Below are 15,000 nucleotides of genomic sequence, written 5' to 3' on the forward strand. Positions count from 1 at the left end.
CAAGGTGTTTGCAAAGCAGTAGCCCCTGGTCTATGAGCCAGAGTATTGAAGTCCTGTTTCATTCACTTTCATCTTTCAAGAAAAGGGCTTGCCATGTTTGTTGCTCCCTTCTGACTGGGAAAACTGAGGCTTTTCCTTCCAGGCTTCTTTTTTTTATTTTCTCTGCTGTGTGTTTAATGCGATAGCTCTGAGTGCTGTCTCCAGAAGGGATAACCAAAGGACACAAAAGGCAGAGCTTCCCAGCACAATGCACATTTAGCCCTGAAAATGCAGAATTGCCATTGCTGACAGGCCACATGCTGGCACAGGGGATAAATGGGAGACCTACAGCCTCTCCTCTCTCTTCCAGAGAAATGCAAGCACCCTTGGAGATGGGTACTCTGCAGCACTCTCAAGAGGAGGAGGATGTTATAAAGTAGTTTTTCAAAGGAGGGAGGTGAAAGGAGGGAATTTGAAGGAGCTTACAGAGGAGCATGGAGAATAAAATTTGTGTACGTGCAAGATGTGTAGCCTGGGGAAAAAATAAAATTTTTTTGATGCTGAATTTAAATTATTTTGCTCTCACATTGTCATGGCTTGTACATGTTTTAAAATTATGTGTTTTCACGCAAAGAAATCAGGAGGTTCTACATCATAAGTCAGTCTTTATTGCAAACAAGGATGTACCTATCTTAGACCTGCTCTTTTCTGGGAATAAAGATGAGGCACTATCAGAGATTGAGAAGATGGAGCAAATTGATTAATTAAAAAGTAGTAAATCATCAGTCCCACATGATTTATGTATAAAAGAATTCTGAGGAAGATTAGGAATGAATTAGGTGAACTGCTAACAAAGATATGCACTCTCATTAAAACCAAGGTTTTTTCCAGAGGGTTGGCAGGTATCTGGGGTTTATCCTATATTTAGACCAGTAAGCATTACATCTGCACATGGCAAATGGCCGAAACAGGAATTTAAAAGGGAATAGTAAAACACCTGGAAGATCATGATGTGAGAGACTTTAATGAGAACAGCTTCAGCAAAGGAAAACCATGTCTCACTACATTGCTTAGAACTCTGTGAATGTGCCCATAAAAAGGAATTAGAATGATCATCCTGGATCAGACCAAAATTCCCTCTAGCCCAGCATCCTGGCTCTGTCAGTGCCAAGTCACAGCCACACAGGAAAGAGAGAGGAATAAAGAGAGTTAGATAACCCTTTTCCCCTGGACTTGATTGACAGCAACAAAGGCCATGTCTGAATTTAAGGGGGTCATCTGCTGACATGCTGACATCATCCCTTTCCCAGAAACCAGTCCTGAACTCACTGGTGCTCAGGGAGGGAATTTCCTCCATTGACAAAAAAGAATTGGGTGGTAAAATAAACAGTGTTAGACCACCCTTTTCAGTTTTCCTGAGAAGGATCAAAGGGGACTCCAACAGGTTGGATGTTCAGAGCAGCAACAGCCAGCTCCTGAGGTATAACTATACCAGCAGTATTTTCATCCAGTGAGGCCACTTGAACCCACTGAGTTGTTTTGTTGGCTCTTCACTCCCCCAGCCAAGCATTTCCTGGCAGGCTACCCCTAGAGCTTCTGCTGGCCACAGCTCTGGGTGCTCTGCAGTCCATGGGGCTCTCACCCACTGCTCCCAGCAGTTCCCACCCCTCTGCTGACTCGTTTTGTTGTTTCAACCCTTGGAAAAGGAAGCACAGTGCTGAGAACCAGGCACAGGCTCCCAGTTCTTAAGAGAGGCTTAAACAGCTTCTGGGACTAGCAAGTCTTGCAGAAGGCTTTAAGACAAGTCTCCTTTTTACCCCCCCACCCCCTTTTTAAACTTTTTTTTTTTTAAGGTGAAGCCTTTATATTTTGCTTCTTTATGCTCCTCCTGGATTGACTCACTTGGGCAGTCAGTTGACGTGGTCTTTTCCACATTTTTTCCTTGTGATGAAGTAACTCCCTTTGTAAGAGAAAAAATATAATTTTACTTGGATGTATAGTTGCAGTATGTGCCAAAGAAAGGTGTTTCTGGCTTTCTTACCAACCTTTCCAGTTTATCTCCCTTCAATTGCACTGGATGCCAAGGTGCACTTTCCCCCTGGGAATTTCCTCGCCTTTGGGTTTCAGCTCCCAGGCTTAGGAGAGATGAGCTGCCTGACATAATGTATTTTGACTTTTTAAAAGCATGTGACAAAGTCTGTCACAAGACACTGCTGCAAAGGCTAAGTAGTCACATATGGTGACAGGGCAAGCATCCCCATAGATCAAAACCCGACAAGGAAACAAAAAGGCAGAGGGCTAAGTGGTCAGTTTTCATCCCACTAAAAGGCCAGCAGCTGTGTTTCTTAAAGTTAACCATCAGGTCACACGCTAAATATCTTTATTAATGATCCTGGGAGAGAGAGGTGAAGGATTAGGTGGTAACATTTACAAATGACGTGTAATTACTTAAGTAATTTAAGCCTGTAGCACACTGTTGCAAACTACTGGGTGATCTAGCAAGAAGGTTCATTCCTGATAAATGAGAAGTTAGTCTGTGGAGGAAACCACACAAAAACGTTATCCTCTGACTGAAGGGAAAAACCCTGAACATTGCTGTTGGCAGTTCCACAGCAGAAGTCATTTGAGATGCTGTTATGGTAGAAAAAGTGAACAAGGTGCTAGAAGGCGTAAGAAATGGGGCATTAAAAATGAATTACTGAGCTCAGTCTTCATTGTGTGTAGACAGATGAGAGGATAAAGCACAATATTATGGGGAAGTTTCCCCAGCTAACAAAGTCTGATCCATGATGACAATTTCCTGTTTTCTTTTGTCTTTATCCTGCTCATACATCATCTACTCTCAGAGATGCAGTGATCCTTATCAGGAATAATATACTTTGGGAAGGCAAAGGCTTCCAGAGGGTTTGAGATCTTGCAAAGGACAATTCAGTATCAACCGAGCTACAACTGGCCAGAACCTCTTTCCTATCTGTTCTCCTTCCTTTGGTAGTTACTTAAAATTCACATCTAAATGATATAAATTAAAAATCTCAGTTTTGTGTTTAGACTGTTGAGATCATCAACACTTTCAACATGGGTTTCAGAATTCATATGTTACTGAAAAGCTTCTTCAACTTGGGGCTCTTATGAGACTTATAAATTATTCTTGCATAGAGAAGTCACCTGAGACTAACCTAAATGAAGTTAACATAGATTTTAAAAATTATTCTTGCAGAAGAGGAGGGAGTGGTGGGAATATATGAACAGATGGGAAAGGGAGAAGAGGAGACTGAAGAAAAGGCTAATTAGGTAATTGAGGCTAAGAGGCTATTAGAGCTGACCCAGTGGTCTACTGGTAATGGAGTTCAGGGACTTGAATTTGGGATTGAGGTTGGTCCCTCATTCCCAGGCCAACACATGCTCCAAACATCATAAGGACTCAGTTTCACAGCCTGTACCATCCTGTATGTGTTTTCCAGTCAGCATAATCTGAAGGGATTGTATGTGGAGACAGGAAAGAATTATGGAGTAAAATGCTGAATTTGGTCATGAAGATGTTAAATTATGATGCTAATGGATAAATTGTTTGGTGAAATTCTTTGGAATTCATCTGAATTTTCTGGTGAAAAAAGAATTTGAAATAAACGTGTTTTGAAGAGATTCTTAGTAAGAATTAGCTATTTCTCACCAAGCAGCCTTTCCTAAAATTTGTCCAGGTCATGATTCTCTCAAGCATGATTTTCTTTCCAGAGACTGTAGACAAAGCAAAGACCTAAAAGGGCATTTATTTTAAGTCATCCCATTACCTTGTTCCTGGCCAATTTGTGGCTGGTGTGCTCGTGCTGTGCCAATCTTGTCCCCTTCTCTCTGTCTCCTGACCTACCTTCTTTTCCAGTGCACTCAGTGATACACATTCTTCTGGATTTTATTTGCTTATTTGCTCCCTGATGTCAGTATATGCAAACTGTGTTCTGAAGTTGTCAGGAGCTTTGCTCTTTTGTGGCCAGAGAGTCTGGTACAGGTCAAAGCCAGGACAGGCATTGTGCTGAGGCGGAACATTTCTTGTCCTCACCTTTTTCTGGCATAACATTATTTATGCTGACTTTATTTTTTTTAAATTTTTCCACTTATTTACAGCATTTGTGGCTACCCTATCTCAGTTTCTTCAGAATCCTTTTGTTTTTCTTTCCTACACTGCAAACTTTGGAACTACACTGGCGTGTCACTCCTTTACTTCCCTTGTACCTTACCTTACTCAGGGATTCTTATCTCAAATTAAAGAATTTTTAAATTTTATTTTTAATCTGTATTTGGTTTTTTTCTCCTGCTAGCTGCATTTCAGGACATAAATGCTGGCCCCTGCATCCTTCTCTTGCACTCATGATATCTTCAGAGGATCACAACATATGTATGGCTATAACAAGTATTTTTGTGAGAAGTTGTCTCTTCTCGTTTCTTTTTTGTAATTTACAAACACTGCATAGAGATATCTCTATTGAAACAAACCATGGCTGGAATACCTGTGGTCAGTAGGCAAATCATATTTTGACTGAAGAAAAAATCAGCACCATTCATTATCCCTGCAGTTCAAAAGAGAGTTTCTGTAGAATAATTGCAGTGTTGGAGCTGCTTCTTCAGAGGAAAGTCACTGCAGTTTGAGATTTAGCAACTGGACAGAATAAACAAAAGATGGAGGGGGGAGTGTGGCTCTGGCTCTGAAGGTAGGCAGGAAGGAGGAAGAAGGGGAATTGGCTGCTTGTGCACTTGAAATCCCACTTGTACCTGCTGCTGGCAGAAGGTTCTGGGTTTTGCTATCAGCTGACAGCTGCTCTCAGACATACTGAAGTGTTTTGTCAAAAGTGATACATTTTGACCTCTGTGGACAAATTTCATGTTTAGGGGAGATAGACAAGTGAGAAGTAATAGAAGGCATTGAATGAAGCTTCCTCCTACAAAACCAAATAGAGGTTTGGAGAAGCTGAACCAACACATTTTTTGTCCATTTGAGGGATTGAGTGTTGCCCTATCTCATATGAAGTTGCTTAAAATTAATTCAGTCATTTTAAAAATTATTTCTTGCCAGTTTACACTTTATCAACCCTCCCTTTCATTCTCCTAATTCTGGAAAACTGAAGGATGGTGACTTCATTTCTGCCAGCAGAACCTGGGGACAGGTTTTTAGTGTTGCTTCATATCCTGCAATCATGACCCTTCCCTGTTTCTTCCCTGCTTTTTCTTTTTTCTCTCAAAAAGGAAAAAAAAAGGCAAAAAAAAAAAAGCTTAATGAATTAATGGAATTTTAGAGGACAAAAAGGTTAAAATTGCAGTGTTTTCTCCTTGAAGTTGTAAAGAATGAAGAGACTTTACAAGCAATCTTTGTGCAGTTCATTATTATTTTAATTCCCTAACAGTTTTGATAGAGATTGCTAAATTATTTCAATTAAAAAATGAAAGCTGCATGCTTAATGTATAGAGTTTCTGATTTTTATGAAATTGAATTACAAAATATTTTTTTTTACACTTAAGAAGAAGAAACCAGGTACTGTTAAAGGTGGGAAACCTTGGGGTCTTAAATTATGAAAATATTTGGGGAACTTTGTAATACACAGTAGGAAGAAAGAAAGCAGGACTTGTTTTGCAGTGTCTGAAACTGAGTTAGCTGTGCCAAAACCCATTCAGTCGTCTGCAAAAAATATTTAACACCATCTGACATATTCACTGTCACTCCATGCTCTGTGAATCAAATATAAAATTATGTGCAAGAAAAAAACCCTACAAACTTATTTTGTCACAAGTAAGCTAAGAATTTTGAAGATGGTCAGCTCCACTTGTCAACAAGAATAAGCAAGAGGAAAAATAATGGCTTAGACTAGCAGGGAGAGAAGTCAGGAAGAAAAGGGCTGCCTTCCAGAAGAGGAGTTTGCAGCACAAGATTTCCATCCTTAGATTTTGTCCAGAATTTGTTGGATTTCTTGCAGTTAATAACTGGGGACATCCAGCTCTAGGACTGAAATCTAAGCACCCAGCAAGAGTAGGCAAATCTAGTATTTAGGACATCAGTAAATACCTGGAGGTTATTTTTCAAAGTTGAATCAGAATCAGGTTTTGGGTCAGTAGGCTTGATTTTGTCTGAGATTGTGACTCAGGCCCACCCCTTTGAGTTCTGTAGGCAGGCTTGGAGATTTGTGAATTGGCTCAGCAGCATCCCTCCCCGTGCACAGTGATGGCAATTGGAAATGCTCACCACAGTGTGTCCCCACAGCTAATGCTGCACCACAACTCGAGCATTTCTCTACAAGTCAGATCCAGGAATTTTTCTCTTGGCCATTGATTTTTTACAGCACCTGCAGTTTTTCGTTTTTGTTCCAAAGATCATCATCTCACTTTGAAGTCTCCTGACTGGGTTATGTCTAACCTGATCCTGTGAAGGCAAGGGACTGAATAATCACTTTATGAGTGCCATATTAAAAGCAGTCCAAAGACTATTTATGCTGCTCATTAAAGTCATTGGGAATTTGGCTGGGCCAGAGCTCCCTGCTTTGGTCATGCAATAGGGAGAGGAAAGCATTCCAAAAATTGTTATTTTGTAATTACTTGTGCTGTGGTGCCACAAGAGGATTTGATTATCAGCCTTCCATGTTTAAAACTTAGATTCCACAAAGCAGTACCATCAGTACACCCAGTGTTTGTCCTCTGAAGCATTGATTAACTCCCAATTTTCAATTGGAAATAAGCAGAAAGTAGCAGAGGAAAAAAAAAAGAAACAAACAAAGAAAAAAGCATGACAGAGAATAAAAAGTTTGATTTTTAAGTTAAAATTCTTAGAATAAAAAAGTTAAAATTGTGGTATAGAGTGTGGAGTATATAAAATTAGACGCGTACTTAGGATAAAGTTTTGGAAGTTCTGAATAATACGCCTTACTGCCTCTTGTAGCACCAAGGAGTAAAATCTCAGGGTCTCTAAAGTCATCAGGTTTTTGATACTGGATAAGGACAACAATTTTAATTTTAATTTTTTGTACACTGACAAATTTGATCCTACTGCACACTACCAAAACAGAGCAAATGTCCTGACTCTGGACTGCCCTGCTGCAAACAGAGGGACAGGAAAGCTCATGCACACTCACACTTGGAGCAGCAAATCCACTGGGTTGGGTGTGCTGGCTTGTCAGACAGGAGAAGGCACTCAAAGGCTCAAGCTTTTGGCACTGGATTGTTAGCATCAAAATAGAGAGAAACTCTCCCTTTCTGTGCCTAGTTCTTCCTTGGACAGAAAGAGTGTTGTGTTTATCTTTAAGACTAGGCATTCTGAACTTGTGTCAAAGTGATGTATGATATCAAGCTCTACTTCTTTAAATACATCTAGAAAACTGACTGGAAATGAGTTGTTTGCACGTTGCTCTCTGTCTCTGTGCTTGGAATGGGGTGGTTCTCCTTTAAAGAACCACTCAGACATCAGGGCAGTTGTGCATCAATTAGCAGGGTGCATTGCTGGCTGTGAGCTGCCTGGAAATGCAAAGGGACAAATCAGAGCATTGAGGTTTCCACCATCATTTTGCCTTCCTGCCTCTAACTACAAATCAGCTTCATTGTGACTCAGAGTAAGAAGTTGGTGCATTTCTGCAGATCCATGATAAGATATTTTTCTTTAGTAGGAAATGCAGTTAGACTCTGCATTCTGAATCTGTTCCTGCCAGGCCCTGGATGCATTAGTATTCCACTGGCAGCTGCCTGTAGGTAGGAATATTGTTTTTGTCCATAACCAGAGGGAACAATCAGACTAAGCCGTTCCCCAGCTATAAACCAGCCAAAGTAATTGGGTTTAATTTTAATTTTTGTAATAGCTTTAAATTAATAGGAGCAGCTGCTGCCACAGTGTGTGGGTGTCCTTTTCCAGAAGGCATAGAACAAAAAAGGGAAAGAGTAAACAATAGTGTGTCTAGGACACAAAGGTTAATTCAAGAACTGAGCAATGTCTTTTCCTTATCAAAAACTCAGTTGGTGATATCTAGCTCTTTGTCTCTTTTCTTTCCTTTTCTTTCCCTCTTTTCTTTCTTCTTTAATTCCCTGATAAGATCTCAATCTGATTAAGCTCCTGTGTGTAAAGATGTGTTGTTGGTATCTAAATGCTAACTCTCTTTCTCTGTATGACTCACAAATAGATTAGCAGTGACAAAGTGCTAGGAGAGATAAAAATAGATTAGCAGTGACAGGAGTACTATTATAATTATTTTTGGAAGATATGGTTTGAATTAAGAGTTTGGGCACTTTTTGCCCTGAGAGGGTGAATTTAAACCTAGGCACTGAGGATGGTTTCTGCTGTTGTGTCAGACACCAGATAGTGAAATGTCAATACCAGATGTCCTAGACATCAAGATTAGCCATAATAGCCAAATGCAGCCATAAAGTGATGTGTCAAAGTGGATAATAAAACAGATGCTTAGCTTTTATAATGAAGGGGAAAGGGAATGAAATATCAAAAGTGCCTTTAATACATTAACAAAGTTGTCTTCAACTTGCTTAAAAGTAGAAAGTTATTGAACCAAGGAGAACTATGTGTCATTTAAACATTAACTATCAGCAGATGAATTTCAATTAGCATTAGCCTTTCAAAAATCCTGAATTTCCTCCTATTGGTCTCATTTTACATGAAATTTTTATAGCACAAAGTGAGGCTTGTCCTTTATTATTTCCCCCATGCTAATTTGGAAACAAATAAAGTTCAACAACTCAGCAACACACTGTTTAAACTTGCATTACGGTTTGAGGACTGGGAGCTGGAATACATTTACCCACTGCCATATCATCTGCTTGATTTGAGATCAAATGAGGGATGTCCTATAGCACTCCAGAGTGAGGGAGAATGATAGAAATATGTTAAGATACTGAAGAAAACCATTAGGTGAGAGGGCTGCGTGCAGATGGCTGGTGGCATTTTTTCCCTACTGATACTTTTTTAAAAAGAATAAAAGGCTTGTTTTTCTGTCTTTTATATTCGTGTGTTAAATAGAATTTCCAGATCTTAGCGGTGATCAAGTGTCTTATTTAGCCAAAAAAACAAAAAAAATCATCAAATCATAGATTTCATTATGTTGGAAAAGTCCTTTAATATCACTGAGTCCAAATTTATCCTGGCACTGCCGATGCTGCCCCTAACTCATGTCCCCAGGTGCCACATCTCCACATCCTTTAAATACCTCCAGGAATGGTGACTCCACCATGCCCTAACAGCCTCTTCCAACCCTTGACAACCCTTCCATTGAAGAAATATTTCCTAATATCCAATCTAAATTTGAGGTGTGGCCTCACAGTGCCCAGGACAGGGGGACAGTCACTGCCCTGCTCCTGCTGCCACACCATTGCTGGGACAAGCCAGGTGCCACTGGCCTTCCTGCCCACCTGGGCACAGCTGGCTCATGTCCAGTCGTGATGGTGAAGTAAGTTATTGAGGCCCTGAAGGTTCAAGAAGCAGGGCATTAAAAAGGGCAGATAAATTCTTTTTCTCTGCATCACTAGTTCTTTATTTTACTTTCTCAAGAAGATCTGAATTCCTTTCTGTTTCTCTTTGCAGATCCTGAGTCTTGCTGGTCAGACTCGTTAGCTGCTGCTAATTACCTGTGTATAATGAGAGGGTTTTGTCCTCTAATTCACATTAGCAATGAGAGGCCAGAACTGAGGCTCTGCAGCAGACCAGCTTCTCGGAATGATTACAAAGGCACACATTACTGGTGCTGTGTCTGTAAATCTTGTTATGCTTTTCCCTCACCATGATCCCAGTTTAGCTGAGATCTCCTTCAATCATTAGATGAGACCTGTTTATAAGGTTGTGTAATTGAATCAGGTAAAGTCTGCAGGACCATAGCATTTTGTTGCCAAACATGACTGGTAAGTTACTTACATCGAATTACAAGTGCATGGCATGATTGGAGCTGAAGGAAGCTGCAAATTCCACCTAAGAAATGAACCAAGCATATGACCAGAAATAGTGAACATCTCTCATGTGTAGAACCAGTTTTTGCCTCGCCTCTGAAACATTCCTCATTTCTCTTGAAAAGTATAAAAATAATTGGAGTTGTGTGAGAGACTGCAGGCAGATATTTGTTATTTCTCAAAGAGATACCACCTTGACATAAATGTCTTTATTATAATTATTTACCATCATGTACAATCATTTTTATCTTGTCAGATAAACCAGAAATGTTGAGGAGAGCAGCAGTCCAATTTGGAGTGGGAACAAATACAACAAATTAACTCTTCTTTGCTTTCTGTTTTAAGACCTGGTTATTTCCAAGTTTTCTTGTATGATTTTTAGATCGTTTGTTGTTTGTTTATTTTTAACCTCAAGAATTTATCTTTTGTTCCATTCATTGGCTAGATGCAATATGTATACTGACTATGAAGGATATACACACAAAAAGATGTTCTGAATTTCAGTAATAGTTTTGTCAGTGTTGCCTTATGCTGTCATTCCTTCATTAGCTGTGCCCCCTCTCTGTGCTGGTGAATTGAACCTGTAAGAAAGGGTGTAGGATTGGCTGGAGCCTGTCTCTGAGTTATGAGTGGTGTGAGGCTGCAGCAGCCTGATAGTGAAGTAGAGGGTATTTGGACAGCCTCTGCATCCTTTTCACTTTGTGGGAATGGGTTTCCCTGGTTCTGTGATGCTCTCCCTGCTGTGGTGACTCTGCCAGCCTGGGCACCTGGGCAGAGCTGCACTCCCTGTGGGGACAGTGGCACTGGAGCTGTCCCAGCTCTGGACTGCACGAGTGCTCCCAAACACAGGTCTGGGATCTCCTCACCAGCTCCTGAGCTGCTCAAGCTTCTCCACTTCATTTACTTTGGAGGGAATCCGAATCTCACACAGATCAGATCTCTCACATCCATGTCAATGTGCATCAGCGAATACACATTGAGATTCCTATGGTGGCATCAAACTTGGAGGTAAAAATGAACTTACAGGCACATTTTCGTTTGTTTTTGTTTTTCAGGCAAAGAATCCCCTCCAAAAACGTGTATTACTACCGCTGCCCAGACCACAGGAAGAACTATGTCATGTCCTTTGCTTTCTGCTTCGACCGAGAGGATGACACTTACCAGTTTGCCTACTGCTACCCCTACACCTACACTCGCCTTCAGCACTACCTGGACAACCTCCAGAGGAGGAACATGGACTACTTCTGCAGGGAATTGCTGGGGCTCAGCGTGGTAAGTACCAGCAGGCTTCCTTATGGATATCTGTCTACCCTGAAATGCTTCCAGAGCATCATTCATCGTCCTTGCTAAAGCACCCACAGACACAGATTTGTTTTCTTGCTATCAATGACACAGGAGGAAGTGGACCTGCATGGTGAAGTATAGGCAAATGCTAATTTAATTTCACAAAACATATTTCCTTTGAGATAGTCAAGGCAATGCTATATTCCTGTGTAGGATCAGTTCACCTCTAAAGACATTAAAAGATGAAACTGAAACAGCTTTATTGAAGAAATGTGATTTTTAGAGTACTCTGACCATTTGTCCTTCTGGAAGTGCTTTTCTGTTCACAAAGAAATATGGGGGTTTTGACCCAGAAGACAACTTTTCTTGATAAAATGTTGCAAAACATGCACAAACCAGCTATTTTCTTTTCTCTTCAAAATTCGTGCTTTGGTCATTTGCAATTAGAAGGGATTTAGTGGTGTAGATCCTAATGGCCACATAAAATGAAGTGTCATAGTTCTTCTGGAGCAGAAAAGAGAGCTAATGGTAAGGCTGAACTTCTGTTCACTTTGCTATAATCTTCCTCTGAAATGTTGCCTGTCCAGGGGATTTGGTAAGCATGACTCAGCCACTCCTATGTCAACTCAGAAATCATCAGGTTAAAAAATATAAGCTCAAATCTCTTTTCTCTTTTTTCTTTTTAAAATTTTTGCTTTCTCAGACTTTTTAATGCACTTGTACCACACTCTTAACCTTTTATCTGAGATTTGATTTGGTTGAAACTTGTAGTGTGTCTTCCAGAATCAGAAAGTTGTGAAGGCTGCTGATACCAGCAACAGGGACTTTTAAAAGAAATCCAGCATATATTGTGAACATCAAAATGAAATCATATGTATACCCTGCACTGAAACAAATGGAAGGCTTCCATCATTAAAGCAGGCCATTGAGATTCCTATGGTGGCATAAAACTTGGAGAAAAAATTAACCCACAAATAAGAGTAACAAACAGAATTTAAAAAGTAATTTTTAATCCTTTTTGTAAGTTAACTACGGTTCTTGTTCTAAAGATGACTATTGCATATCCATGAACTGGCATTAATTATTAATCATTCCAATTAGGGGGACAAACAATTATAAGGAAAAGGGGTATTAAGAAATAGAAAAGTAAAATCTGCAGAGGCTGGGTGGAAAGAGCACCATCATCTTAATGTGTGTAGGGCTTTAATTATTAATCTTAGAGGACAGAGCTGTCATTAATTCTATAATGAAACTGAATTTGTTTCCTTTCACTCTGAAACTAGTGTATAAACAGCCTCATTTGCATATTCATCAAACGTCTGATCTGACTGATTAAAACACAGAGATTGAAGGATTTGTCTTTTATCTGCGTTTTGACAGACAGAGCTATACTCTTAAATCTTGTTAACATTGTGTTACCAGTAGTTGCTAAATATTATTTTTCATATTTCAGCCTGCTAAACAAACAGATGCCACTCAAAATGTGGCAGGAAATGTGCTGTGTATAAGTCCTGCTTTTATATCTATATGTACACACACAGTATGTTTTGCAGAAATTGATATGGTAACATTTTGCAGCTCCCCAAGCTGTATAAAAAAGCTTCTGAATCAGGCTCATGCTGTAATCTTTGTGAGCAACATTACAATCTCAGAGCATTTCTGGCTTTTCTCCACACACAACTGTCCTAGAACAGCTTGGTAATTTAATGTCTTTGCTGAGCTTGAATAGACAATTTCCATAAGTTCTCTGCGAGTTAAATATTTTAACATAGAGCTTTGTTGCTATCATACATCTTTAAATGGTGAAAAACAGGATCCTTCATTCTTCACTGCACAGTGCTCCATAAAAGCAGAAGCTGGCTGTACTTTGGAGAATTGCGTGCCATATAGGATGGATTTAGAGCTAAGAAAGAGAGCTCTGTCCCTGCCCTGGCCCCTTATGTAAGATAAGAGGAATCAGATTGGCATAAAGAGGCCCTCAGAAGCTCTATTCCTGGCCAAGGGACGATACCCCTGGCAGCACATGGTGAAAGGTATTTTAAAGGTGCCATCTGAGGACAAACCCTGGGTTCCTCATGCTGGGCACAGGCTGAGCAGGGAGAACATGGAAGAGGAAGGCTGCAGCACATCTGTCCAGCTGCCACACAGCTGCTGGTCCCCCCGGTTTCATTCCAGGGGAATTTCACAGCCCCCTGCTGCAGTCTGAGATTGGGAGGATGGGGAAGTGTTTGTAATTTCACTCCTGCATTTGCTGGTTTTGAGCTGTGTCTCTTGGAGATGGCAGAATCTCACCACAGACCTTTGGAGCTGTTTTGGTTTGGTGTTTTTTTTTTTTTTTTTTTCCCTTCTTTGCTGTGGAAAAGTAAAACTCAAGTCACAAGAAGCCATGCCTAGAGGATTACTCCTGGAGGCTTTCCGAGTGCACATTTTGCTGCATATAATGTTTTCAAGGCAATCTAATTTCTAATCTAATTTCATATCTTCTCTAAAGAAAGTACTCTGCCTCTGTTAACTCCTGAAATGCTATCACTAATTCTATGAAAATTGAAAGTGAAATATCACTATGGGACATGTAATTGTCATTAGGATGGAGAATGACAAAATGGTTCAGAGCCAAATGGCAAAGTTTCCCATTCCCATTTAAATGGATAACTTAGCTGTACTATTTCTGACCTTTTAATGTTTATATTCTTTACTTCAGAGAGCTATCCCACATTCTAGATGTGCCAAATGTTCTTGAAAATTGTCTCTCCTGCAAGTGAGGTGAGATGGTCACCCAGGTACCATTTAAACTGCTATTTTCATTCTGCTGTTATTGGCCTTGGATAACTTCAGATTTTCTTTGGTTTGCCCCAACAGATCAGAAATTCAAGATCTGTGAGCACTTTTTTAAATTTTGGAATTACTTTTTTGCACATTATTGATGTATCTCTTCTCTCAGCAAATACTCTGCAATATTTCACAGCACAACATAATTAAAACCAATTTTTATATTTCTGTGAAAATATAAGCACAGGCACATTTTACATTTACAGTATCTATTTTATGGTATCTTTTCAGTCTCACATGCAATAGCTATGTGTGTAGCATTCTAACCAATTTTTAAGAGTTGGCAAAATTTTGGAGTGTGTTGTCATTTGAAGCTGGTAGTTCAAATTGCCTGTGTGTGCTTGAAGTGTGGGGCAATTGATGGGACCTGTGCCTCCACCAGTATTCCACGGACATGCATAATAAATTAAATGAGTTTTGGACAGCCTGGCTCAACTCCTACAACCCACTTTACAAATTGACACTGGCTGGGCATTATTTTCATTACTCACTCCAAAGAGAACCAGGATTAATCAGAGCCAGATACTTCCTTTCACTCCATTAGGCAATGGTTCTTCCAAATTACACTTGGGGAGGATTGTGACTGCACATACAAACCACGAGCCTCAAAGGGACTTGCTCAGAACACAGAGTCTGGAATATGGAGTTCTGTTAAATTAATTATTAAACACACATATTTTGAAACAAGAAGGCAATATGTCTAATGTAGGGCTCTGTAAATGAGCCCATCTCTTAAGTCAGATATGGAACACTGAAAGACTCAGGCTGGGACGCAGGGTGCTTCCTCCTGACTCCACACCACTTCAGGGTGTGCTTTTAATTTGCATGAGTTACTCCTGCTTCATGCTGGTACCAGAGAGAAGCAGAATGATGCCCTAAGACTGTGAAACTGCACACCAGATGTCACATTGCTGCTTTGTTGATCAAATTTCCTTTATTTACTGACTAAATGACTTCGTACCCCAGCAAAAATACTCGATCGGTTCTGCCGCTTTC

The 15,000-nt window shown here is 40.1% G+C and overlaps 1 protein-coding gene across 1 annotated transcript in view; it reads left to right on the top strand.

Annotated features, from left to right (window-relative positions):
• The window catches only part of AGBL4 (AGBL carboxypeptidase 4), an 870,267-nt gene that overhangs the window by 339,716 nt on the left and 515,551 nt on the right, over positions 1-15,000 (top strand). Inside the window, exon 5 of the mRNA XM_059853862.1 lies at positions 10,947-11,163. Within this exon, the coding sequence (XP_059709845.1) occupies positions 10,947-11,163 (217 nt within the window). The remainder of the gene's footprint in view (positions 1-10,946; positions 11,164-15,000) is intronic.

This window comes from Haemorhous mexicanus, chromosome 9 (assembly GCF_027477595.1).
Source record: "Haemorhous mexicanus isolate bHaeMex1 chromosome 9, bHaeMex1.pri, whole genome shotgun sequence".
Taxonomy (NCBI): domain Eukaryota; kingdom Metazoa; phylum Chordata; class Aves; order Passeriformes; family Fringillidae; genus Haemorhous; species Haemorhous mexicanus.